The sequence below is a fragment of the Fusarium fujikuroi genome, chromosome FFUJ_chr07, assembly GCF_900079805.1.
Source record: "Fusarium fujikuroi IMI 58289 draft genome, chromosome FFUJ_chr07".
Lineage (NCBI taxonomy): Eukaryota > Fungi > Ascomycota > Sordariomycetes > Hypocreales > Nectriaceae > Fusarium > Fusarium fujikuroi.
Window position 1 is genome coordinate 1,280,069 of NC_036628.1, and position 26,744 is coordinate 1,306,812.

The 26,744-nt window shown below is 49.7% G+C and overlaps 8 protein-coding genes; 4 read left to right on the top strand and 4 right to left on the bottom strand.

The window, feature by feature from the left end:
- Positions 1-1,852: 1,852 nt before the first annotated feature.
- FFUJ_08691 (uncharacterized protein) lies at positions 1,853-2,881 on the top strand (the record flags this gene model as incomplete). The annotated part of the gene is made up of 1 exon (XM_023580579.1): positions 1,853-2,881. The coding sequence occupies one exon, from the start codon at positions 1,853-1,855 to the stop codon at positions 2,879-2,881; it is 1,029 nt and encodes a 342-aa protein (XP_023433332.1).
- Positions 2,882-3,467: 586 nt separating this feature from the next.
- Positions 3,468-6,330, bottom strand: FFUJ_08690 (related to histone-lysine N-methyltransferase; the record flags this gene model as incomplete). XM_023580580.1 has 3 exons in its annotated part: positions 3,468-4,259; positions 4,308-5,911; positions 5,967-6,330. 3 exons carry the CDS (start codon positions 6,328-6,330, stop codon positions 3,468-3,470), a joined length of 2,760 nt encoding a protein of 919 aa, XP_023433333.1.
- A 692-nt stretch (positions 6,331-7,022) lies between these two features.
- Positions 7,023-8,247, bottom strand: FFUJ_08689 (uncharacterized protein; the record flags this gene model as incomplete). XM_023580581.1 has 3 exons in its annotated part: positions 7,023-7,187; positions 7,247-8,094; positions 8,154-8,247. The coding sequence occupies 3 exons, from the start codon at positions 8,245-8,247 to the stop codon at positions 7,023-7,025; spliced, it is 1,107 nt and encodes a 368-aa protein (XP_023433334.1).
- A 2,594-nt stretch (positions 8,248-10,841) lies between these two features.
- Positions 10,842-12,014, top strand: FFUJ_08688 (uncharacterized protein; the record flags this gene model as incomplete). XM_023580582.1 has 4 exons in its annotated part: positions 10,842-10,952; positions 11,008-11,116; positions 11,170-11,747; positions 11,796-12,014. The coding sequence occupies 4 exons, from the start codon at positions 10,842-10,844 to the stop codon at positions 12,012-12,014; spliced, it is 1,017 nt and encodes a 338-aa protein (XP_023433335.1).
- Positions 12,015-12,821: 807 nt separating this feature from the next.
- FFUJ_08687 (probable UGA1-4-aminobutyrate aminotransferase (GABA transaminase)) lies at positions 12,822-14,383 on the bottom strand (the record flags this gene model as incomplete). XM_023580583.1 has 2 exons in its annotated part: positions 12,822-14,028; positions 14,082-14,383. The coding sequence occupies 2 exons, from the start codon at positions 14,381-14,383 to the stop codon at positions 12,822-12,824; spliced, it is 1,509 nt and encodes a 502-aa protein (XP_023433336.1).
- A 1,913-nt stretch (positions 14,384-16,296) lies between these two features.
- FFUJ_08686 (related to CLC chloride channel protein) lies at positions 16,297-19,236 on the bottom strand (the record flags this gene model as incomplete). XM_023580585.1 has 7 exons in its annotated part: positions 16,297-16,350; positions 16,415-16,525; positions 16,575-16,949; positions 17,001-17,333; positions 17,383-18,513; positions 18,588-18,973; positions 19,032-19,236. The coding sequence occupies 7 exons, from the start codon at positions 19,234-19,236 to the stop codon at positions 16,297-16,299; spliced, it is 2,595 nt and encodes an 864-aa protein (XP_023433337.1).
- Positions 19,237-20,868: 1,632 nt separating this feature from the next.
- Positions 20,869-22,719, top strand: FFUJ_08685 (related to SAS10 protein, involved in silencing; the record flags this gene model as incomplete). The annotated part of the gene is made up of 1 exon (XM_023580586.1): positions 20,869-22,719. The coding sequence occupies one exon, from the start codon at positions 20,869-20,871 to the stop codon at positions 22,717-22,719; it is 1,851 nt and encodes a 616-aa protein (XP_023433338.1).
- A 337-nt stretch (positions 22,720-23,056) lies between these two features.
- On the top strand, positions 23,057-25,510 carry FFUJ_08684 (uncharacterized protein; the record flags this gene model as incomplete). The annotated part of the gene is made up of 1 exon (XM_023580587.1): positions 23,057-25,510. The coding sequence occupies one exon, from the start codon at positions 23,057-23,059 to the stop codon at positions 25,508-25,510; it is 2,454 nt and encodes an 817-aa protein (XP_023433339.1).
- Between the last annotated feature and the right edge of the window lie 1,234 nt (positions 25,511-26,744).

Genomic DNA, 26,744 nt, shown 5'->3' on the forward strand with positions numbered 1-26,744 from the left:
TAGATCAGAAGTTTTTGCCTGCTGGCAGTGACCGCAACTGCCACGCAACTGCACCAGCAACACAGCAGCTGAAGCAAAAATTGACTGATCCGTGAGATTGGCCAGCCCGGTATCACGTAGGTGATGATGAGTAGCAGTGATCAGCTGGCGTGCTGAGTGGTTGAAGTCGTGAATATGAAGGAGGTTCTAATGTAATGAATGAGACGGAGAAGCACTTCGAGTCCCTTTTTTTCCCAACAATACCGGTCCCCCAGCAGCATGACCCAAACGGGTGAATCCAATGCGCCAAACGAGCCAATAAAAGCGGGGGTAAATCTGTCTGCCACTGTAAGTGCGCTGCAGGCCGCTGTAGAGTCTGCTAAATACCCTCAGCAATTATACACCCCTGATCATCGGAAATCCACCAGCCACGCCCATCGATTTCACTCTAAGCCGTTTCGGGCACTTCCAGGACGCAATCGAGTCAAATGATTGGCCCGGTACCCTTGATTTTCCGTTCACCGCGGCTCCATGACCCCTGTCAGTGCTTTGGCATTCTGCAAGGAGCACTCCGGATTCTCTCGATATGAGTGAGGCTTGCCTCTGAGGTACCGCAGATTTGGGTTTGTTTCCATTGTGAATAAGCACCTCAATGCCCGCAGGTAGCCTAATCTAGGTACAATGCAGGCGGAGATTCACCAACACTTTTGTCACGCGGGTTAGCCAAAGGCATGTTCTATTCAGTGCGACGCAAGAAGCATACAACAATAAACAACAGTGTATGATCAGTATATCATGGATGTTCACGGCCCAGCCTGGTCATGGAGATAATCGGCTGATGTTCAATGTTTTGGACCCCCCTGGCCTATCATTCTTTCACTCGCACGAGATCGGGTTACTGAATCTTTTCGGAAGCGCGGGAACAATAGCAAGAGTTGCACTTGATACAAGGAAAACTGCTGCACCCACCACTCTCCGTCCGTACGTTTGTAATAGCTGTTCATCCTGTCACTTTGCTGTGGTGCCTCACAATTCTTGTCGACGGTAGACAGGGCATGGGCATTAGCATACGCCACCAGTTGTGACACAGTCTTCGGAGTTTCGGATAACCCACGGTATTGCTATTGTTACTGTGTATACTATTGTACGTTATTCATGTACGATTTCTATTGTCTTGAAGTGACGCAACTGCTTGTCACTATTAATTCCCTGTTCGTCACTTGTGGCACTGTCAGCTTGGTGTTATTGGTCTCCGACTGCAGCTCACCTAAGACGCCACGATCAATGTGTGAGTCTTATACCTGATTAAGTATATTTAATTCTGTAAATGATTATATTTTTACATTGGTTGCAATCCATTTTGAACTATCTAGCTGTTTGATGTCTATAGGGCTGGGTCTTCCAAATACAAAATGCCGAATAACCATTGTTAAGTTCGAAAAGTGCAATACTTGAACGAAGAGCCCGTTAGACACTCAGAACTCATAGAGAATAACATTAGAGAATTCCCCCGTAGAATCAATATATTCCGCGTATTCCTATGTCGTGTTAATACTTTCATTCACAAACTCATTCTCATCGTCTTATCGTCACTCACCCTAGACACTCACAATAAACTCACATTGAGCCCCGCATTTTACAGGCTCGCCTTACACTGGAGTCAGCCCAACCCATGGAAGCTCCCGGGAACTAAACAAACGGTGCCGCTGCAGTGTCAACCAATCATATCACCCTACATACAGATCTGTACGTACCCGCAAGACAAAGAAGAAAAAAAGTAAGTTGCTTCGGGTTGATAAGGTAGATCGGCTTCAACCACGTGCATTCAACCGTGACGTGACGTCGCGATAGAGCCTCAACCTTCGAAATCAACATGGGCAAGAAACGGAAGCTGTCGCATCAGAATGCACCCAATGCGCGTCCAAAGAGACTCCCCCAGCAGAATAAATCCGACCAGAAGAAACCGCCCAATGGCCCCGCGAAGAAGGGCAAAGGCAAGCAACAGCATCAGAGTGATGATGAGCCAACGATACCCTTTGAGCCTCACCACCGCATACTGCTTGTGGGCGAAGGTGACTTGAGTTTCGCAGCGTCGATCATTCAGCATCATGGCTGTGCAAATGTTACTGCTACGGTTCTGGAGAAGGATGCTGAGGAATTACTGTCCAAGTACCCCCACGTCGAGGACAACATCACCGTGATCCGCGGTGATGCTGCCAAGACCAACGAGGCCGATAAAGAAGACAAAGAGACACCTGCCAAAGAACCAAAAGCAGGCGAAACTAGCCAAGGTTCCCACAACGAAGGTGAGGACACCAATGGCGAAAGCGACAGCGAAGAAGACGACTACTACGACTCAGACGATCCCAACGCACCACCAAGACCTAAGCGAAAACTCACCCCCAATAACAAGCTCCTCTACAACATCGACGCCACTAAGCTTCCTAATTCTCTCATACGCGCCCGCTTCGACCGCATCATATTCAATTTTCCTCACGTTGGCGGAAAGTCCACTGACGTGAATCGCCAAGTTCGCCATAACCAATCCCTTCTCGTTTCCTTCTTCGAGCGCGCCATCCCGGCGCTTGCCACTGACGCTGCAATTGTCATCACACTATTCGAGGGTGAGCCATACACCCTCTGGAATGTCCGAGATCTTGCCCGTCATGCTGGTCTGCAAGTCGAGCGCAGTTTTCGCTTCCAGGCTCGCGCATACCCCGGGTATAAACATGCACGAACGCTGGGCGTCGTGAGGAACTCCAAGGGTGAAGTGAGTGAAAGTGGATGGAGGGGTGAGGAGAGGGCATCGAGGAGCTTTGTGTTTAAAAGGAAAGAAGATATCGTTCCGGTGGTCGGAAAGAAGAGGCGGAAGGGCGATGATTCATCTGACGATGAGGATTAAGATGCTGCAACACGAATAGAAACAGCATAAATGGAGTCTGGTGTTATAGGACAGCAAATTTAGAAATGCCGAGAAACAGAATTGAGTTCCGAAAACGTGGGACTTCATTTTAATCGGCATATTGCCAAGGGTATCTCGACTCCAAGCTTTCCGTGTTTATTTCCCAAGCAGATGTTCCTGTACCAGACGACCAAATGGATGGATTACTTGTGCCTGAACGCCAATACTCGATCCATGATGAAGAACGACTCTCAGAAACACCAGAACGGTATGATATTAATATCAGGGATCAAGACAACCCCCAACGCCAAGAAATGCCTCTGCCGCTCGGATTGTTCGAGTAGCAAGCCCAATAGAATATGCGACCAACGCTGCCACCCCCGGATTGCCCATTGAACACAGGGTCCAAAATATACAGGCTGTTCGCCGTTTATATAGTGATGGTACAGTGCGCCTGGTATTGGCCTTTTAACTCCCGAAATGCAAGTATGATTATGTCCCAACCAAGCTCCATTAGTGCTCCTATCCGTAGACTGCGGTGCCGGGGGCTCAGCAGATCCTGTTCTGCAACCCTTTTGCTAGTGCTTTAAGCTGACGTCTTCTGTGACCCAATCCCTCTAGCCTCATGATTCAGGCGAGACAGCTCGTGGGAAGTATCCAGTAAATCTTTTCCGACGCCTCTAGTGGCGTCTTCCAGATCCTTCGTATGGTTGGCCTCGTCTTCAAGCCTTTGTGCCTCCTCGTTCTCCCTCACTAATGCCTCCTCCTGCTCACGAAGAGCCTGCTGTTCAGCATTAACAACACCATCCATGGCTGATTGCGGAGGAGGCGGCGGCGGAGGAGGAGGGCTGGGCGCATCCAACTCATCCTCTCTCAACCTCTTCATGTTTGGCCCTTCAGATGGAGATATCGAAAGCGGACCCTCTACTTCCGACTCCCTCTTCCTCTTACGTTCAGGGCTTCCCAGAGAACCACTGCCCTCATTATCAGATGCCGTGGCAGCGTCGAGCCCATCAGCTGGGGTCCCATTAACATTGACTAAAGATGTACCCTCAAGCCCACCAGCGACGGAGCCAGTACTGCTTCCTGCAGCACTGGGGCCTTGGTCACCTTTCACCTGGGTGTCTGTGTTTTCGCCCGCCCTTGGTTTCTGCTGATCACCGAATTTCTTAACAGCACGGTCCAAGAAGTCCTTGACGTACTGCTTCATTTTCCTCGCTTGCTTTTCACTTAGGGGTGCATTGGGGTCGCCGACCCGGTTGTTCTTATAGTCGGACGAGACAAGCTTCTTAGCTATCTCTTTACCAAAGCGCTTCAGCTCCTCCTTAGGAAGTTTGTGATGGAATTTGTCGAGGACATGTTTGATGTGGGGAAACACCTAGCAGTCTGTTAGTAAACTCCTTGACAGAATTCGAATGCAACAAACCGTATTTTCATATATCTTCATTTGTTTTTCGACTGGGAGAGATCGCCATTTCTCCTCCTTTATCTCCTTGGGTGGCGTATCCGCCGTCTTGGGGGTCGAAACTGAAGCTTGTTTAGGTGTTCCCCTCTCAGTGACCTGGTTGATGATACTTTGGATCGCCAATTGCTCCTTCATAGCTTTGGAAGGTGCCTTCACAGCAGGTTCCGCTACAGGCTGAGTAGGTCGTTGCCATGTTGTGGTGCCTTGTTTGTTATAGAAATAAGTGTTTCCTGCAGCATCCTTGGCGGTGAACCATCCCTGAGGAAGCCCACCAGTGAATGGGGGCCTGCGAGGACGTCCGCCGTTCTGGAAAAACGCGACGTTCCTTTGCGGCATGCTGTTTCGAGGGCCTTTCGGCGCGTCAATGGTCTGTGGCGACGCTGTCTTTGAAGATTGCGCTGCCTCCTCGTCTCGACCTGCACCGCGTCGCTCCTCAAATGAGTTTGCAGCTGGTGCGTTGGGGTCGAACTTGCGTCGTCTGATTCGGTACGCCACCTCCAACTTACTCCACTCGTCGAGAAGGTATTTTGACTTTGAAGCCACGTCTTCGTGCTCGGATCGTGTCAGACCTTCGATGGCGGCCTCGATCTTGGAGTCCTGGATCTTGTTCCTTGTCAAGCGTGGGAACTTGTCGAGGATGTCCAAAACCTGAAGGACAACGTTGTGGTCCTCGATAAACGTGTTGAGTGTTGTTTTGAGAATTTGGTAAGCGTGCATACGCATAACACAGTGGATGACGCGCTCCTCGTCGCACCGCAGGATACGGTCCAGTAATTTCACCGCAATCCATTTCTCTTTGCATTGCATAAGAGCAGCCATGACCTTTCGCGCGTCTTCTTCGTTGAGACTGCGCGAAGGTATACTGTTCACATATTCCTCATCGTCCTCGTCTGGCTTCTTCTTCCGAGGCTTCTTTGCCACGGAAGTATCCCAGCCGTCACCTCCATCGATACCTAGAGCCTCGACAGTCGCAGCAGGCAATTTGGTTGCTCGCTCAGTCTGTGTTTTACCTCCAATGAATCCCACGCAATTGGCTTCCCCGCAGTAGCAGGGCTGGGGGTCGGCACCATATCGGTCAACATTGTAGTTAAACACCAGCTCTTCTCCGGATTGGATCTTGCGCGAGGCAAAAATGCCCATTCGGAGTTTGTCGCCAACCACCCACTTATCAACATAGCAGTTGGGGTTGCAAGAGTGATTGCAGAAGCGACCATAGTTGCCCTTTTTTGTTGCGTCCACAAACTCGCTCTTGTTTAGCGACATGAAGTAAAAATGCTTGATACCTTCTTCGTCGTACTGGATCATTCGGCGGCGAAAGGTAGGCTCGTTGATGACTTCGCCGATGTACTCAAAGACGAAGTCATTGGCTTGTAGATCAGAGTCGGCGCGGAGGCCGAATCCCTTCTTTTCTGTCTTGATGACAGAAACGTTGGCGTACTGCTTGCGCTGGAACCGCTGATTCTGGCAGCCCCCTGCACAATTTCCAGCCTCAGCGCTACATTCCATTTTTGTCGCTCGATTGATGCAGTCCGAGTCCTCGCCACATGCAATATTTTCGCCATTGTCTGTAGAGAAAAGTTAGCAAGGTACCAGACCACAAGGGCTCCGTGGGCAACGTACGCCATTCTTCCCGACACTCGCAGTCCAAGGCGTCGTTATCTGTAGATCCAAGGTGCTTTGAGCCGTATAGGCAATCGGGAATGAGCTGAAAGAAATTACAAGATTCGGCGGTCATGTCGGGGAGGTGGTCGAAAAGGACGGGTTCGCGGCTGGCTGCCAGCTTTTGAGAAGCCTTTCGAGAGAGCTTTGAGGGCCTGTTGGAGCTCGGTGTGTCTGCGCTTCCACTGCGCGACTTGACGCCATCATGAGAAGCGCTCGGCGACCGGGATTCTCCCTGGCCGCCATTCGTGACAGACATTGGAGTCCTCTCCTCCTGCTTCACCTGCGCGCCGTTTGTGCCCTCCTCAAGCTTGATTTCCTCCATTTTGCTGGTCGTATACTCGTCATCCTCCATTAGTACATCAGGAGCAATAGCACAAAGGCCAGGGTTTGGAGCGTGGTCTCAGGATCTATCGAAGGTACTGGGCTGTCGCGAAGGAGCAGGACGTGTCGAGAGGTCAATGCGAACGCGAAGAATGACTCGTCCCAAGACAGCAAAAAGGGTGGAGAGTGAACGCGGAGTTGGTGGAGCGGGTAGACTATATCCCAGGCGCATCTACTGCAAGGCAAACTAGGGGACCTTACGGGGAACGAAGCAGAAAGTCAGAGGCGAGGCAAGGCGAGAAGAGAGGCCCGAGAGTGGTTACTTGATGTAGTTACCTATGCAGGCCAAATCCGGGGTTAACGTTAAGCGGTCACGGGAAAAAGCGACGGGGCGAGACAAAGAAGCCAGGGCACATTGAGACCGTGCATCGACGATTACAAAAGACAACGGGAAGGACAAAGCCAATTCGAGTCGAGAACAACTCATTCCAACCCAGGACAAACCCCAAGGCAAAGCAAATAGCAAGCAGCATCTTTTGTCGGAATTTATGGCCCCGAGTGCCCGACGCAGTGGAAAAGGCCCGACCGAGGCAACTACGCGCGCCATAATCGCTATTCCTCCAGTTGCGTGCAGCTCAGAAGTAAGCCACCACGAAAACAGCCTTTAACATACTACTATCATTTCGCATCAATTCACACCGATTCTCGAGGCTTCAGGTCTCTGAGCGTCCTCAACGTGGACGATGTATCCAGAATGCGCCTCAGCAGCTCCTGGTAGTCCCAGCCCAGGGCCTCTGCAGCCAACAAGGTGAGACTTGCTTGATCCTCGCGCCCAGGCCGACCGGTACCCGTCATGTTCTGCAAACAAACGTCTTTATTAGCCACACTTTGAGCGCTTCGGGAAGGACAGGACAAACCGGTTTCATGTTCACGTCAAATAAGGCAAACTTGGAGTCGGCCGAGTCCTTGAATCTGCGGACATCAATTCGAATCGGCGCTGTCACCGCCAACTCTTGTGCCACCCTTTCGCATTCCTCTGCCACCTGTTTGTATGCTGCCTGGCTCCCCTCCGCGGCGGTTATCGCCCTTGAGTTTGCTGTGACTGCGACGGCGCCATTGTAGGGAGCAACGCCATCGATGTGGTTGAAACGCGTCACAACAGGCAATGCCCAGTATCCACCTCCCCTAGAGATAAGCGGCATAACCGTAACAGTCGCCTCTTCGCCGGCAAGATATTCTTCCACCATGACAGAGGGTGACTGTTTGAATAAGGCCTGCGCATGTTCAATGAGGTCATTCAAGCTGCGACAGACACGAACGCCATGGCTGCCACGGCCACGTATAGGCTTTGCGACAATCGGGAAAGGGAGGTTAAGCTTCTCGAGAATCCCTTGAGTGTCTTGGCTCTCGTTTAGGGTCCATGCTCGTGGCATAGTAAACCCGCCAAGTTTCCGCAGTAGATTGTTAACAAATTCTTTGTCGTCGTATCGTTCAACAATCAACGGGCCTTGCCCCACAACTTTAATATGGTCTTGATGCTCAGCGAGACGAACTGATACCTGAAGAGGATGCGACGAGAAGAGGATTGTGTTGGCCCATATATGGCTCGCGCCCTTCTTGATAGCCTCTAGAATGCCATCCTCGGTATCGGGAAACGACCATCCAGCTTGTTGACCTGGTTTGGGATCATTGTGAGGGCAGATAATATCGACGTTCGGTGATAGGTTCAAGTTGTAGGCGATATCGGCGCCGGAGTCCATGTAACCTATGAACACAGTTAAGCAAACACAGTGAATTTGACAAAGAAAGGACAAATCTTCGAACCTCCGGGCTTCTTTGGTTTCTGGATTCCATCAATAACGGGAGGATCGAGACTTTGGTAAAGCACGACTACACGAGCTCTTGATACTGTGGACATTGAAGCTTTCAGGTTAATCAAGGACGAGCGATGACGAAATTGTCGGCGGGCTCCTGTTGCAAGAGATTGTATCACGTGCATGGGACTCGAGACAAGGCGTTGTATGATTGAATTGGAGTATCATACTGATAAATTAGAACTAAAGATTCGAGAGAATGAGAAGATATTATATCGTGGAGCCTTCGATCTTAGATCTGCTCGTCGGAACCGTCCGGTGGGCTATTCCATCAGCGCAGATGGAGTAGTCCGTGATATCACCTATACTCAGGTATCCAGGCGTTATCAACGCCAATTGACGAGATCACTGAGTTTCATGAGTTGTTTAATTGTTGTTTTCGATGAGTTCTGCTTCCTATGATGCAGTTGATGTCTTGGTATTATAGGCTGAACAACAATCATGGCTCTTTTTGTTAGCTATTTCGAACAGGGCCCAGTCAGACGTTGCCAGCTCATTGTGCATTAATGCCTGTCTAGAAGATCAACGCTATGGCTGGGCCTAATTATAAAAGGGAGATGCTCTCTCTTGTCTAAAGCGGTTGATGAATGCTCTCTCTGCTCTCTTTTTTATGCAATGATGAACTGTCAATCGAAAGTTGAAGTGTTGTAGTCTTTGGACCTATATCAGATCCAATTGCTGATGCTGAGGCTCTACGTACCGACCGGCCTGGAGCCTTTGACGAACAGTTGGCCAGTGCTACGCTGGCGAAATACGACGAGTCGACCACCAAATCAATGACCAGTCATTCTTCTCTTCAACGGCAACGAAGAGACAACAAAACTCTTGAGGACAATGGCCTGAAACCACGGACCCGTCGCCAACTGGCCAATAGATCTCAGCCCATCCCTTCAGGGTTCCAGAGAGTTGCACCAACTGCCCCTTGCCCAACCCTGACGGTAAATAGCTTGGCAGCTCTTGATTAATAGTTCGCTGACTTTGCCTTGCACAGGATACTACCAGGCTGAACTCATCGCTGGTTGGTGGCCACACATCCATCATGGGCATGGATGGAACAAGTACAAATACGGCACCAGCCGCATACGCGAGAAGCCAATGGAATATCGCCAAATCCATGTTGGTGTGTATCGTTGGGCTGAGCCTGTGAGCACGGGACATGGAATATGTGTCTACCGTCTACAGAGTCACCCTTCCCTTCGATAAGCCCCCTACTCCGAGTCAGGCGCCTCCAGGTTCTAGCGGGATTGGTCCTTTGAGTTCTCTTTAGACCCGTCCTGATGCACCTATTTTTTGTCCGAGGAGTGAGTGCTGCAGTGGTGCATCATGGCAGGGTCACAGTCATTAAAGAAACAGGGACTATGGACAAATTGGAGCTCTCCAAGTGAGACATTTAGAGGCCTCTCGACGCAATTGCTCAATCCAACAAGCCTTTGGGTTGTCAGCTTGGTTTGCCATCCAAGATTGGTGGTAGTCATACTCACAATCATATCAGATCAGTGCCTCACTCGCAAACATGGATAGGAGGATTTCCAGATCCAGGAATCGGCTTAAGTTGTACCACGCAACACACGCACATGTACATGCACTGCGCATGCACAATCTCATTACATCGCATCCCACCTCATCTCATCTCATGCCATCAGGGGATAATGAGATGAAAGGTGCTGGATCGCATTGCATCTTGTGCGTCGCTTTCTCGGCCACTCCCGCGCCATCTACCTTACTATCCAATATTATATGCAGCAGTTTACAAACGGGCTGAGGCGGTACTTGAATATTGGGCAAAGTCGATCAATGTATTTGGTGGCTTCAATCCGAATTAGGTACCTACCCACCTAGGTAGTCGTTGTCTCTGTGCACCCTCTGTCTGCCTTATAGGAGGCATCCAGGGTCTGACACTGACACTGAGTCTGTCATTATCTGTTTCTCGCCCATTAGTCTACTTGCACCAGCACCAGCATCATCACCAAAACCTAGTACCTACCTACTACTGCCTGTATTCGCCACTACGGTTCTTGTTATATTAACATCGTCAGCGTAATCTGGCTACTACTCAAACGAGCATCTCTTGTCAAGGAAATCTCTCAAAGATTTACCTTTATTACTTCACAAGTTAGCGAAACCAAGTCCCGCTCCGCTTTAGAATAGACCCAAGACCCAAGACTCTAAGAACTGGTCGAAAACACACCTCATAAGACAATCTCACTACAACACGCAATATCCTCTAAGAATCTGCAACCTTACCCAGGAATTATCAAGGACTCTCTTCGTTTTTCTTTTCTTTTACAGGTTCCAGCACAAAGAGACTCTGAACCCAGACCTTGTGTTCCCGCGTCTGGCTACAAGTAGCAATCCTCGCTTCTTCATCCATCCGCTATCACATGTACCGCAGCATCTTGAGCGAGTCGCTTCCTTTCGTCGTACCCGACGTCTCCAAGCCAGTTGGCTGGGTCCATCGATAGGCTATATCGTGGCCCTTAAATGTAATATATCACAAGATTCCACAAACTCTTCGACCCTTTCGCGTCTTGCCATCAACCTCCGATGAGTCTATGGAGGGAAACGCCCAGAGACGACTTTCGCAGAACGAGGATCTAGTCCTCGATGGACTTTCACTTCTTCTCGTGGTTAAGACTTCATGAGAATTCACATCGACATCTACTTTTGGACCTATTCCAAGCCTCATTCTCACCAGGGTAGTTTGCAAGAGAAAGATCTAAGCATGGAGCCATTTAATGACCAGGAGAAGGTATATTACACCATGCTACTAGCCTCCTGAATTTCTTCAACTGACCAAACTTCAGCGGCATCTCCTTGCCGAAATCATCAAGCACAGTCAATTAGATGTCCAATATTTGGAGGATATAGTTCGTCATATTGAGCCAAACTGGATGCAAATGCAACTCCCCAATGGTAAGTACCATAGCCACCACCTCCAGACCCCCTGAACTAAACATCCTTTATAGGCCGCAACATGGCTCAGTGTATGGAGGCAGCCCAGAACATGTACATAGGACAGCGTGGGACAAAGCGGAAAGCTAGCGAAGAAGAATCGAGCACTCAGAACAACAACGACGGCCATCTTCCCAGTAGCCAAGCTCTCTCTCTCCTGTCTCAAACTTCTCCAGCGCAAAACTCACCGGCAAACTTCCAGCGCCAACCCGCTACGACTCCTGGGTTTCATTTGCAGCAACCTCAGCAACCTGAACAGCCTTCCAAGAAGAAGAAGGGTCGTCCGGCATATGCAGGTCGGGACGTGACCAGCCAGCGACCTTTCAATCCTCGACCTATCGCTCCAAAGCCATCTGCACAGAACCCACACAATTCTCACTCCGTCTTTCGTACTATTGCCCCGGCTCCTCAAGCTGTTGTCCCGCCACGGCCCCCGGGATCATTGCATAGTACATACAAAGGTCTAAACCGCGCACTTCCTGTGGAGTTTCGAAACGCGCACGGGAATTTGGATGCTTACCAGCCTTCCATCACACCGTCCTCTGGGATGCTTCAGCCAAAGCAGACAGCAGGAATCCTAGACCATATACCGGTAGGTAATCGCATTTCGTCTGTTGGACGTCAGCTAATACCCTAGTAGCATGGAGAACAGATGTCTAACCGCCCGAGATCCCTTAGTGAAGCGGTACCGCGCGTGCAAAAACAAGAAGATTCTCCAAACAATCGATCAAGTTCGTTACAGCCGATAAGAACTGGCGACCAAAGTCGCATAATACAAAGTAGAGCGCCAGATCAGATGCAAGAAATGAAAACAAAATCGGATAAGGAGACCACGAATCGAAGTCAGAGAAAGAATTAGGGAGATGACGCTAATATTTCTGAATGAACATACGACGGAGAACAATGAGCTTCATCGACTACTCGTAGGATAGTTGGTGCGATAATGCTAGGCACGGATGTTAATGATGGTTCAAGGCTGATGAGGACGGCATAGACAAAGACCAATGGTAAGAGAGCAGCTGGTTTGACTCTCACGTAACCTGTAAAGCAGGAAGACTAATAGGCATGAACTTCAGGGCATCCTCAGGACCGTATATGGGTATCAATAGACAGAGTTTATTAACTGATAAACAATTGCATCAAGTGAGACATTAACTTGCACTCCTTGCCTAAGCGCAATTGGACAAAATTTGCATACTTGCTCGACATATGACAGCCTCAGAGAGCAAAGGAACACTGTGAACTTTGATAAAGGACGCGAAAACAAACTCATTCAAGAGACCTCTCGGGTTACCTATGATGACTTACCTACGTACCTTTATCATTTGGGATTGAGGCCCTGAGCCTTTGCCTCCCTTGGGAAGATAGACACCTGTCTGTTGACTGAAGAGGGAAGCATGTCACGACAACATACATAATGCTCAAACAGGTGCACGGAAATGTATGAAGAAAGCAAGACGCTTATGTTGATTGCATTAACCTCATTAACCTTGGCTTCATAACACCAAAAAAAAGTGTGCCTAGTCCATTCCAGATATCGGCCTCGAGATAAAAGAAATATCTGGATCTCCTAGGTCTTCGCTAAAAACATTTTCTGATTTATTCAGATAATCCCGAACTCCACTGTCCCTAAATAGTCATTTTGATGCTCTTCTTGGACCTCCTTTTACTGCTTAACAATCTTCTCAATTGTGTCCACAAGGATATCAGCGTGCTTCTGCTGGAAGATGAGCATAGGTCGCAGACGAACGGCGCTGGCGCCGCTACCACCGATGTTCACACCCAGTTTCTTGGCCTCTGCTAGGAACTGGTCACGCTTGGGGCTGTCAAAGGCAATGAATGTACCTTGACCCTTGCCACGGAGGTTCTCGATCTGACCGGGGTACTTCTTGCTAAGAGACTCGAGGTCCTTGAAGAGGCGATCACCAACTCGCGCGGTGTGGTTGACGAGGTCGTTCTTGTTGATTTCGTCAACAATGGCTTTGAAGAGGATGGCGCGAGCAGGGTCACCCATCCATGTGTTGAACTGTCTGTAGGGCTTGTTGGGACGGATAGCAGGGTCGCCATAGTAGAAACCGGCAGCTTGAGCCTTCTTGGAGAAGGTCACGATATCAGGGGGTGTCTCGAGGTTCCAGTGCTCATGAGCCCAGAACTTGCCAGTAGCCCCGATACCAGTTTGGACTTCGTCGACAATAAGTAGAATGTTATGTTTCTTGGTCAGGGCTCGCAGCTTGCGGAAGAAGTCTGGCGAAGCGTGGTTATCACCACCTTCACTCTGGACCGGCTCGACGACAACGGCGCAAGGAGGCAGGTGCCAGCTCTTAATAAGGTGCTCGACTTCATCGAGACTAGCCTGCTCGATCTTCTTGTTCTCCTCCACGTTCTCCTCGAGAGGATATTTGAGCTTGGGGAAAGTCGCTTGAGGCCAATCGAAAGCAGGGATGTCGACCTTATGGATAGCCTTGGAGCGGGTAGTAGAAAGCGATCCAAAGAGACGACCGTGGAAGCCGGTCTTGAAAGAAAGAATAGAAAGATCAGGGCTTCCAGGGGCATGGTTATCCATAGCACTGTCAAGTTCCTTGGTGCTGAAATCAACCTCAGGGCCACCACGCTCCTGCTGTCGGCGCCACATAAAGGCGGCCTTGTAGGCAGTCTCGTTCGCATCCGAGCCAGCCATGGCAGTGAAGACATTATCCAGACCCTTTGGAGCAACAGTGAGAAGACTGGACTTGAGAAGATCGGCCCAGTCGTGAGAGGGGAAGGCTCCAAGGGCAGGCCGGTTGACAATGGCGTTCACCATCTCGGGGCTGGAGGCGGCCTTGAGAAGGGCAGGGTTGTTATAGCCGACTGCAATTGAAGCAATCTGAGCAAAGCTATTTTGTTCGTTAGTATTAGGCGACGAAGCTGGATTTCAATTGACTCTTACACATCGAGAAGCACGTTGCCATCGGGGTCGGCAATGTAGTTGCCCTTGCTCTTGGTGTAGTCGACAAGCATGTTTGCGCTACGAGTATCAAAGACCTTGGTGAGCTCATCCATATGGCTCTTGGTCTTAGGGCCAGGAATAGCTGTCTTGACCGTAGGAGCCTCTGGCTCGCCAGCAAAGAACGTCTTCTCAGAAACGGCAGCCATCCGCATACTGCGCGAAGTAGCGAAAGAGCGGCAAGCTGCAGCTCGGGCAGTTTGAACAGCAGGGCGGGCGGCCATGCCAGCGCGGAAAGCTGACATGACTAAGAGTTGCAATTGATGAAGAGTGTGAATGTCTTGTAAAGCGCTTCGACCGTGAGGCAAGGTATAAATTGGAGTTGCGGTATGCCTGCTAAGTGAGGACAGAACGTTAGTATAAATAAAAGCGTGCCGGCATGATATCGAAGCAAACAGGGTCACAAGATGCAGGCATGATGGAAGCCAAATTGAGAGGGCAACTCACTCTTGTAAAGCTAAGGTAGAAGCGCTGAAGGTATGAGAATGTCACACAGATGGGAGATATGAAAGAGGAGGGGAGAGGAAAAACGGAGGTTGTCGTCAGCCTTTTTATAATGTATCACTCACTTCAGAATGGAAAGGAAGGGTCCTTACTCGGACCCGGCTCTCACCTCACCTGCCCAACGCCGGAGGTCTCTAGAGGTCCCTTAGTCATGATGTCCCAGTCCGTCAACCTAGGTACCTACAACTGAAAGCTTGGTACCTACCTACCACCTAAAAATGTTTCTTTTCCCCGCATTCGCTCTCGAGAAATTGACCAAGCGGAGCGGAAGTTGGTGAGAGACAGCGGAGGCAAACAGGAAAGAGGGAGGGGTGAAGTTAGACGTGTTGAAAACTTGCCGTAATAGGTAAGAAGCTGTAGCGCCCCAGCTCGCCTACAGCATCTCTCAGACTCCACTAGCTCCTCTGATTCTCTCCGCTACTTAGCTATCAGTTATCTTTTGTGGCATTGGTTAGCCTCTATATCAAACTGCAAGACGCAGTTGATTTACTTGGATGCTATACTACTGTTGATTTCAACATCGTCTACGAGACCATTTGCTATTTCAATACAACCCCGCCCTGTCTTGGTTTCAAGGCCCGTGCCTCACCTCCGCCTTCAAAGTACACCTTACCCACGGTGAATCCAGACCCAGATCTCGATAACAGGCTGCAGTACCGACATGTCTACTGTGCAGGGGGGCCAGATAGGTACTACATACACAAATACGTACCGATAACATCCATGGATGCATTGTCCAACCATTATTGCAGCCTATCTCACACTCAAGAACACCCCGTGACCGGTTGCCAGCCACTGCGTACCTTATTCACATATCCAGGTACTGGTATCCGAACTGTTTGATAACAGAATCAATTCGCCCGTTCACGGGTTGACCTTCCTGATTCTATGTCCTGCTCTCCAAATCCACCGAACTTGTCAAGGCGCGGGGTAAGACAGGTATCTCCATATCTTTGTATAAAACGGCACTCAGATCCTGATACGCCTTCTAGCTACAGTACTTACACCAATGCAGTCAGAGTTACCGACCACTATTCCTCACCGAACTCACCTTGTGACATGATTGCTTACTTTATTTGGTGATCTTTCTACCGTGTGGGGATTCATCTGCTATTTAGAAAGCATATCTCCCGTACAGCACATACACCCCCCAACATGGTAGCCGTCGTTCCCGTTCCACATACCGGACCGGTTCCGGTCTCGGAGCCGTCCGAGTTCTCGGCTGCCAGACGTTGCTTTTAGGACGTTGGGCATCCAGAAGCCTACCCTTTTGGGCAGGTTAAAGGAGACTGGAGGCTCTAGACTAGGTCGTTCATCCATAAACATTGGAACACGATAACAATCACATGAGTTGAAGACAATATTTTCCACCTTGGCCGATCTTTCTAGTCAATTCAAAGAGTAAAATGTCGCCTCGATTCTCCTCCGCGTGGCCATAAAAGTCTCATGCTGTCACAATGTCAATCTACAAGGTATAGAAGACGCGGCTCTTCCATCCTTATCAACTGCGTTAACCATAATGTCGATGCGTCCGATTCTGATGCCCCAAAAGAACTCGCTACCAGAAATGCAATGCCAATGCCATGCCTGTATCACATAAACAAACAACGCCCACAATGTCCACAATGCCCAAAACTCCTGATTCGCCTGCAAGTTAAACATCTTTCTCATGCTCCCGCATATATCTGACAAAGGTCTTCTTGTGGGTCTGGTAGCTAGGTTAGCATCATAAAGAGAACATCAATTTCACGCAGTAGTCAGCGAATGCTTACCATTCCGGCGTATTTGCCGTCTTTCAGTACACAAATGTACCTGAGTCCAAGCTTCGCGAAAAGCTCATAAACCAAGTCCATTGGTGACCTGATATCCAGTGCAACAGGTGCCTATACTCGTCAGTGTTGTGCGAGGTAACACATATCGCGGAATGCTCACAGGATCTATGTAGGGTGTAAAGTCTGTGGGATCATGTTCTCCCTCATCTTCGTCAATGCTAGGAACGTGATCCATGAGGCAAAGATTCGTCGCTTCGTCTTCTAACTGATCAAGGGCATATCCAAGATCAGGTGCGGGAATCAACCCGACCAAAATACCATGTCGCACAATTGGCAGTCCTCCATCGAGTTCGCCAGCCCTGTGCAAAAGTTCGAGTTTGATTCTCAAGCTGGTAGCAGGCACAACCGGCGAGTTCGTAATGTCAATAATTCGTTCTTTTCGAATCCGTGGCACAATGTCAGCCAGGTCTTCAGTAAAGATCGGCTTATGCTTATTGTCCAAGAATGGATATGAATTCATGCTGGTGAGAAGATCCTGTACAAGTCAGTCGCTGCTCGGTACATTGGCCAAAAATGAAAGACTCACATAGATACTGTTGGGCTCGATGGCATCAGCTGTCCATTTAGCCACGAGGATGGCGAGAGAGAAGGGCAAGACATAATCAAGGCTACCGGTGAGCTCGAATAAGATAACTGCGAGTGTGACAGACAGTCTTGTCACACCACACATGGTGGCACCGGCTGCAATGAGACCGTATACACCAGGTTGGATGCACGAGCCGTCTCTGCTGAATGCACATTCTCCCCAGATAACCCAATCGGGGACACGTAGCACGGCCCATTGCACCATATGGCCAACTATCCGACCCATCAAGCCTCCAACAACCATAGATGGTACATAGATCCCAGCAGGAACTTTCTGTTGGGTGTATTAGTTTATGCCACAGCTCGTTCTGGATCAAACTTACAATGCCAAAAGTGATAACGGTGAGGAAGCCCTTGATCAAGAGAGCCACAAACAATTCAAACAGAATAGGAGGAATCTCATCGATAGCCCCAGGGCATAATGCTCGTTCTTCCCAGTCAGTGCTGGAACCCTCGCACGGCGATGCGACATTCAGAAGCAGCTCAGCCACGGGGAGCTTTGTCAGAGGATTCCAATAGCTCATCAATCCTGTTACCAGCGCTACAAGTGATACCTCCAGCAGAGGGTGCTTTTTTATCAGCTGGATCCTTCTGAACGATTGAGCCCAATATTTAGAGGCTTTGATAAAGAGCGCTCCCAGTGCACCGCCAATGATGCCCACAAATATGAAGCTTCCAAGCTCGAAATACTCCCAGTCGACCAGGTATCTCACTTCAAACAGTACGATCTTGTGTGTACCGTAGGGGTTGAGAAATTTGAGAGACAGCGCGGCGACGATACAGCAGAAGAAGGTTCGGAACAGCGTTTTTGCAGGGAAGAAGTATGAAACTTCCTCAAGGCCGAACAATACTCCGCCTAGCGGCGCACCAAATGCCACGGCGACTCCTGCGGCCGCGGCTGCTGAGATAACCTCTCTTCGCTTTCCGTCGTTTCGATCGTACTTGGAGAACAATCGACACAAGATATTGCCAACGCAGGCAGCCATATGAACGTACGGGCCCTCTTTTCCGAGACTCATGCCGGAAGCGACACTTAGAATCAGTGCTACCAATTTGATAATCAAGGTCCTGGCACCCAGGAAACCGTGCAAAACGAAGCCACTGAGAATGACGCGAACCTCGGCAACTCCACTGCCAGCTGCAGAATAGTAGACCATTGGGGGATTCTCTGGCTTTGGGTCGGGTTGCGGTTGAGGTGTCGAAGACTCACTTGTGTTCAAGTCGTCATATGTCTGTGTGGGTTGATCAACAGCCAGGTTCTCGTCTAGGGTTGTCAGCTGATACGCAGATGGGACAACTGTTTTTGTCCACAGTGCCATCCAACAGGCAATGAGAGCAAGGGCGAGAACAAAGGCCATGTAAATCGCGAAGCCTCTCCAGATGTCCCCGGAAGGACTGTTCACAACATGTGCCCACCTGACCCAGTCCTCACAGACCTCCTCGGCGCAGCATCTCTAAGGTCAACGTCAGCCTACCTTCGTTCTAGGGACAAGCTGAAGATTGTGCGCATCGTGAATTAGGTACTGACCTTTCTGCTGAGATACCAAGCTTTGCTGCAGTAGCCTTCCTTGAAATCAAAGACAGTAGATTCAGCAACATCAACTGTGTAGGCCATCAATGCAACGAGAAAGCCACAGAGAGCACTGAGAATCCAGCCCTGGGCGCCATCGAAGATAATGCGGACCCTGCCCCAGAAGTCTTTACGACTTCGAAGCTCCTTGACCCTGTAGGAATCGGCGATTGCATCATGGACCCAGTCGGTACTGGTGAATTGATCGTACCACATACGTTCATCGGGGAAAATTGTGCCTTTCGATTCGGCCATAGAGGACTCATGGCGGTCGGACAGGGCGTTAACCAGTCTTGAGCTCCACGAGGGATGCCGGCTGTGATTTCGAGAGCCATGATAGGCGCCTGAGAGACAGAAAATGATTAGCTAGGGTCAAGACTAGTATACCCCTGGAGAGCGCACCTATATAGCTGTGGTCCCGCGATAAGGATCCTTTTTGCTGACGAGTCGAGCTTTGCTCACTGATACGAATGCGCGACCTCGAAGCTGTGAGCAAGGGGGTTCGCTCGTCCAGTTCTCCTGTTGAAGCATTCCGCTGTAAAGGGTTCCGTCTTCTCGTAGTCCGCGGTGAGGGCGGCTCGGAGCCTTCTGCTTCTTGTCCGGCCATGATGGAATGAAAGTATGGTGGGAATGAAGTTGAAGGAGTAGGGAGTGGAGTGACAGGCAAGCTCCAAGGGCGATACGAGTTTAAAGCAAGGCGCCTGGTCCGGAGATAAAGGGAAGATAAGGATCAGCAGCAAGTGAAACAGAGAATGGGACACAAGGACGATCTGGTCCGAGTACTATATCGCGACACCCGTGCCCGTGCTTCGTCACAGAACTTTGATGGTTCGTTGGTTGTCACACCGTCACCGTTCTCAGGGTCCAGGTGACCCTCGTTGGCGGGAGTGTGGAGGCGCGCCAAGCGTGACTGGACTTTAAATCAAGATGGCGGGGGGTGATTAGGTATAAATAGAGCCCGCCTGACGACGATGACACGGAGAATCGAGGGATGGAGAAGAGAACGGAAGATTCTCATCGATAACTTGAGCTAGATCAAGTTTTGGAGGGAGCGAGGAGTGCTAACTTAAGGTTGTTTTCTGATTGTTATTGGTCTCTTCAACTGTCAACTGCCACATTCGGTAACAAATGCGCCGAATCGTCGTTAACGTTGAATCAAACCCACCTACCCGTCCAACTCAAAATTCTATTTACTCTTACTTCTAGAGTAGGTATTCTCTCCTATTTCTTCACAATAATTACACTCTTCTCTCTCCAAAGTTTCCAGACGAGCGGACTCAAGAGGGGACAAAGGACATATCATAGACGTGATGAAACGCAATAAAGAATACAGGGGTCAGCCATCAGAGCACGACATGCATTCTGGAGGTACATGAGCAGTCTACGCGTTATGCCCAGACTCAAAAGTACCTGTTACTACCCGAGGGAAGTCCTCACGGCATTTCGTCATTGTGCTCTAGGGGGTCCCCACTGAAGGGTTACTGGTAGGTAGCTGACTCAAGCTCCGTCCACTTTCTGCCGTAGGCGGCTAGCGTTAAGCGCTTGTTGCGCGTGGAAGGGTTAAAATGGAAGATGCATTTGCTTCTGATTCTGATATTGAAGTGCTTCTATGTCATGAAGGGACGGTAATGTATACATACATATTGTATACAGACCTGAACTCGATGTTACGCGAAGCCATTGCCGTTGCATGTGCTGTAGCCGAAGTAACGTGCTACGCATTTGACGAAGTGGTTCTGACAAGGGCTTATATCAGGGAGACGATCTTGGAAGTGGGATGCTGAATCCCACGAATCATTCGGGCTTTGGCCGACAATCTACAAGGCATCTTGGTGATGAAGCTACGAAGCAAAAACAATTCTTGATCATCAACCCCTCAAACGAGGCATTTGTTGTGATCTGGAGTGTCTGAGACTACATACGCGGCTGATGATCATGTGTGTTCTGAATCATGTAAGCTGAGACTGGCCCATGTGTTGCAATTGGTTCCCATCATGTCAACTTTATTGTCAGCCAAAAACGCCAGATTGATTTGTATAGCCGATCATTTTATTTCCGGGAATGGCTGAAGTTGTGGCGTTGATGTGGATGTGGCTGGAGGTGGGCTACTCTTATCTCTTATCGGCTAAAAATTCAGAAAAAGTTGCGACTGCGACGGGCTATTTTCGCAACTTTGGCTACGCAAAACTTTAGACGTCTCTTCTTTCTACCCACCCGAATTCCCTACAGCCCGCAAAAAATGGCTAAGAAGAGAAAGGCATCAGGGCGAAGTAATGCCCCTTCAGGCCCCAAAGAACTTGATCCTTCGGAAGCCCGCCTTGGACCTATCACTACCTATGAGGATGTCGCCGACTCAGAAGACGAGTACTTCATGAACCGAGACCAAATACTACTCGACGAAGCGCCAGGTTCGAAACGTCGAAGGAAAGAAGATGAAGATATCGAGCTGTCTGATGAAGAGGTTCTTGGGTACGAGGACTCCGACTCAGAAGAAGAGGACGACCAAGACGATCAACCACGTAAAAACAAGGGCTCAGCATCCAAAGATGAAGTCTCAGATGACGAAGCTGGCCAGGAAGAGGAGGAGGGTGATTCCGGTTGGTGGGGATCCTCAAGAAACGACTACTACAATGCCGACAACATCGAAACCGAGGCCGACGCTCTTGAAGAAGAAGTGGAAGCCAAGCGACTTCAACAGAAGAAACTTTCCAAGATGGCTGAGGAAGATTTCATTTTTGATGGTGACGAGTGGTTAGCCGAGGGCCAAGAAGATGGCGAGGGCGAAGAGACGGTCACAGAAGTCTTGAAGGAAGTTGAGATCACCGACGATATGAGCCCCGAAGAGCGATATACAATTCTCAAGAACCGTTATCCCGAATTCGAGCCCCTTGTCAAGGAATTCCAGAACCTGCAACCTACTTTGGTAGATTTGCAAAAATCAGCCCAGGGTGTCTCGGGTCGATCATTAGAAGCCGTCAAGTATTGGGTGGCAGGCTGTTACGTTGCTGCTCTCGCGAGCTATTTTGCCATCCTGACCTCTCCAGCAAGAGATAACGCAAAGGTGCAGAAAACTATTGATCCTGCCGAGCTACGGGACCACGAGGTCATGGAGACCTTGATGAATTGTCGAGAGGCATGGCAGAAGGTCAAGGATCTCAAGTCAACCAAGAGTTTCGATGGTGACGCTATTTCAGATATCGACGATGATGCATTGATGCAGGGTGTCGAGAATCTCGAGGCTGAGGTGAAGAAAACAAAGAAGAGCAAGAAGTCGTCAAAGCAAGAAAAGGCTGCTGCTGAGAAACTGGCGCGAAAGCTGGAGAGAATCAAGGCCGGAGACGCTGCTGTTGCTGATCTATATGATCTACCACTCCCCGGCAAGAGGTCTAAGAAGTCCAAGAAGGCTGTCGCTATTGAGCAAGACGATGACAACTCCGACTTTGGTGAAGAGGACGTTCTTGATGAGCGAACCGCAGCTGAGAAGGCCGCCCGCAAGAAGAGTCTCAAGTTCTACACATCTCAAATCGTACAGAAGGCGAACAAGCGTGCTGGCGCTGGAAGGGATGCCGGTGGTGATATGGATATTCCTCACCGTGAACGACTTCGAGACCGTGCGGCGCGTCTCAACGCTGAGGCTGAGCGACGTGGACAGAAGAACTCCAAGCTTGGAGCAGACCTTGATGACAACAGTGATGATGAGGACACCACAACGGCCAAGACTGTTCGTGACAACGAGGATGAGTACTACGATATGGTGGCACAAAAGTCAAAGAAGAACAAGGAGGACAAGGCCGCCCGCTATGCAGCATACGCTGCTGCCAGTAAGGCAGATCGAGTTGTCGAGAAGGAGGAGCTTGGTGAGGATGGCAAGCGCAAGATCACATATGCTATCGAGAAGAACAAGGGTCTAGCGCCCAAGCGAAGCAAGGACGTCAGGAACCCCAGAGTCAAGAAGCGCAAGCAGTACGAAGCAAAGCAAAAGAAGCTGAAGAGCATGAAGCCTGTTTGGCAAGGCGGCGAGCCCAAGGGAGGATACCAAGGAGAGCTGTCAGGTATCAACACAGCGGTTGTCAAGAGCACAAGACTATAGATTTAAATTCATTAAGGACTTGGTTAATAGCGTCATCAAAGAAAGGATACGTCCAATTTTGTGAATATCCATTTAATACCTACCTGGGTACTTGACTGCCACAATCAATGCACATGGAAGTCCCCTGACTAACACCTATTCTATGGCGGGTCGACCCTTGTATGGCGGGGCCAAACTCCACGTTGCTTGAACAGCTTCCCTTGAGCAAACCTACAACCTTCCAACGCCTCTCCTTAAATTTCCAACGACCATACGATCCTGGGTGCGACAAAATATTGAGCAGATGCCTATCAATAGGTAACACCTATACTATACAATCTATTGCTCTCGCGCAACAATGGCCGATATCGACACTTCGAAGCTCACCTCGTCCGCCCAGATCTTCTCTCCGAATAACACCCTCCCACAGATCCGAGCTATTCATAAAAGCCTCCATGTTGCAATCGAAGAAAAGTCTACCCGCCTGCGCACTCAGGTGGGAAGCTCCTATCGCGATCTGCTAGGCACAGCGGACACTATTGTGCACATGCGCGATGACAACGATGTCGTTCAGGAGCTTCTAGGCAAGATGGGTGGTCGATGCGGTAGAGCTGTGATTAGCGCCAAGGCTACGGGTCTCGCAAATTTTGTCGCGAAGGAGAACAAATCCGCTCCTTCTATCGCAGCACGGTTGAGGCTACTCGACGCCTGTGTCCTAGTTGTTGGGCGAATACTTAAGGGCAGTGGTGGACTGGGCGACAATGCCAAGAAGGGAGATAGACTGGTACTTTCCACAAAGGTCCTGGTTCTGAGTCGACTTCTGATAAAGAGTCTCTCGGACGATGCGACTGATACCAGCAGTCGCCAAGACATGGAAACCGCGAGAGCATCCGTTAGCAAGCTACGACGAAGGCTGCTCAGGAACGTCGAGAAGGTCTTTGAGAGAGCTGGCGATGAGACGGAGAGGGAAGACGTGCAAAAGGCACTTTGTGCATACAGCCTAGCAACAAGCTCTGGAGCAAGAGACGTCCTCCGCCATTTTCTCCATGTGAGAGCAGAGGCTATGGGGCTAGCATTTGAGGTGGAAGAGAATAATCGGAAGAGGAGTGCTGATGACGTTGTTCAAAGTTTGAGGCTCTATTCGAGGACCCTTCTTGATGTGCAAGCTTTAGTGCCAGGCAGGTTGTCATTGGCGCTCTCGGGTCTTAAGAGCCACCCTCTCCTAGCTGACTCCGGCCTCAAGCAGCTTGAAGGGTTACGATTAGACCTATATGAACGGTGGTGTGACGAAGAAATCCAGTACTTCACACCGTTTGTTCGACATGACGACCTGGATGGAAGCCAAGCTCGTGAGATGCTAGCAGCATGGTCCGAGAAGGGATCAGAGGTTCTCCTCGACGGACTGAAGAAAACGCTGGACACAATGTCCGAATTCAAGTCGATCATGGAGCTTCGAACAAGTGTTTTGGAGCTTTGGATTAGAGATGGCGGGAAGGCTCGAGGTATCGATCCATCAGAAATGCAGGATTCTCTCCGTGAAGCCATCAACTCACGCATGCTCGAAGTCCTTGATATAAAGGTCAGCAAGCTCCGCTTAGTTGGGTCAGAGATCTCTGCAGCCCTAGGACGATGGAAAGATGGTATTACCGATGAACATGTGAGCATCTGGAACGAAGACGGTTACGATGAAGCTCTTGTGGGTGGCGCTGCCCCATTCGTGCAAGAGGTCGTGTCCCGGTTTTATGGACGGAATGATGCTGTTTCCAAAGCAGCGCACTCTTACAAATCATGGTATCATGTCATCGATGATGTCAAGGAGGTTGTTGAACAATTGAGACGGCAGCGCTGGGATAATGACTACGACGAGATTGAGGATGAGGAGACGATCGAAGCTCGACAAAAACTCTTAAGCAAAGAAGATCCCCAGATGCTGCAAGAAAGGCTGGATGCCACGCTTGATAAGTATTTCAAAGAGCTTGAAGATCAAATCCAAAGTCTCTGGGATGAGCGGGCCGAGTCATTGCGCAATGGTAAAGTAGCCATGTACTTCCTCCGTGTTTTACGAGATATTCGAAATCAGATACCAGATCGCCCTTCCATCAAGAACTTTGGCCTGAAGGCTGTCCCTTCAATGCACGAGAAGGTGGCTTTGGCAGTTTCACGGTCTACTCTGGAAGAGTTCTCCAAGCAAGGACTTTCACAGCGACTTGTGGTGGGTCGACCACTCTGGGATGGAGAGCCAGCGCTACCTAACCAGCCCTCGCCAGAGGTTTTCCAGTTCCTACGATCACTATCACTGTCTATGTCGGACGAGGGGGCTGATCTCTGGACCAAAGCTGCTGTGTCTGTGTTGAAGAAGCACCTGGCCAAGCAACTATGCAAAATGTGGGAGGCAGCAGTGGTGGAGCACTCAGTTGACGACAGGGAAGACGTCAAAGACGAGAAGTCGGGGGAGGTAGATGCAAAGGAGGATACGAAAGAAGGTGATACAGAGGACGAGAATGCAGAGGAGACCGATGAAAAGAAGGCCAGTGCAGAAGAGGAGTTGCCAAAGCCGGAAGATGATACCAAGGAGAAGAAGCCTGGTCTCAGTGCCGAGCAGAAGACGGATGTCTTCACACAATGGCTCTTTGATATTGCCCTCTTGCGGCGTTGCATCGGCAACACAGAGTTAACAGGCAGCTCGTTCCAGAACCTCGAGGACAATGTTTACCGGCATTCCAAGTTAGACGAAGCAGCAAAACACCGAATCTCCAAGTCATCCAACGACTTCTGGCAACGAGTCAGTTTATTGTTTGGTCTGCTAGCATAGGGAATAGGCAACACTTGGCTATCGAAGACTATTAACAACCTACCAATTATGACACTCCTACTGAAGACACTATCAATTAAACTGTGCTGTCCGCACCGAATAGTATGTATACGAGTGTCAGTACCTTGTTCATAAGGCATTGTGACGTGTCCGCCTATCACATACGACCACGGCTCGTAGAGAACACGGGGTCCCGTCTAGTTTTTGTCTTCTGTTCGAGGGTGACTATTTTTCACCGCCTCTGTCTCCGAAAATAGAGACATAGGCCATCAATCGTTTTTAGAAATGAGTGAGCACTGTGTGCTTCAGTTAGATGATGATGGAATAGACAGTGTTGTCTTGTCTGAATGAGTGAAATTTAGGTTAAGGCGGACCGGAATGAGGAGGACGAGATGGATCTGCGGCGAGGCAGTAGTCGGGATAATATCAATATTCGGATTTTGTAGTTTATTGCAAGCTACATTTTCACGGGAACCATCAAAAAGAACTGTGACTCGTGGCTATGCCCTCAACTCAAGCATGTGCTAGATCTTGTTCTGATTTGCGTTGAAAACGATGACGGGGCGTTTCCGTAGCGATCAAGGGGAAGATTTGTATTCCGCTGGCGCGATCCGGCAGAGCCAAGTAAGATCTGTGAGAACTCTTTATCATAGCTTGAGGCTGTCATGATCTTTCATACTGTCGGAGTTGATTGGTCTCATCATGCCAGGGGATTATGTTGAGCCGGAGCTGGTCATGTCAGGTAAATGTCCTTTGATGTTATAGGTTATGCACAAGACTTTCACAAGTAATCCGTCGGGTTGAAATTGACCTGAGCCTAGTTCACCAGTCTCTTCTACGAAACCTTCGCTAGACTAACTCTTCTACACGGCTACCAACGCTGTTGTCCGATCACGATTCCTTTCAACCTTCCCGCAATGTTCCAATCCTCCATCTTCTCCGTCTGCCCCGTCAACTCCTTCACCGGGGACGTCTTGAGGCGGCCAATCGGCGATGTCCCTGAAGGCTTTGAAGCTGCCTTGACTCTTGAAGCTGCCCAGGATGTGACCTGGTAGACAGCTGTTTATGCGAATGCGTAAATGAGATTCTGAGCGCCCAGATCGAGAAGAAAAAGAACTACGTCCTTTGTCATTAGCCTCACTGAGAAACTAGATGATCCGCTTGTGTTTCACATACTTTGCAAGTCGAGCTCTTAGGAATGTCGACTGCAAGGTTGTTCAAGAATGATTATGTC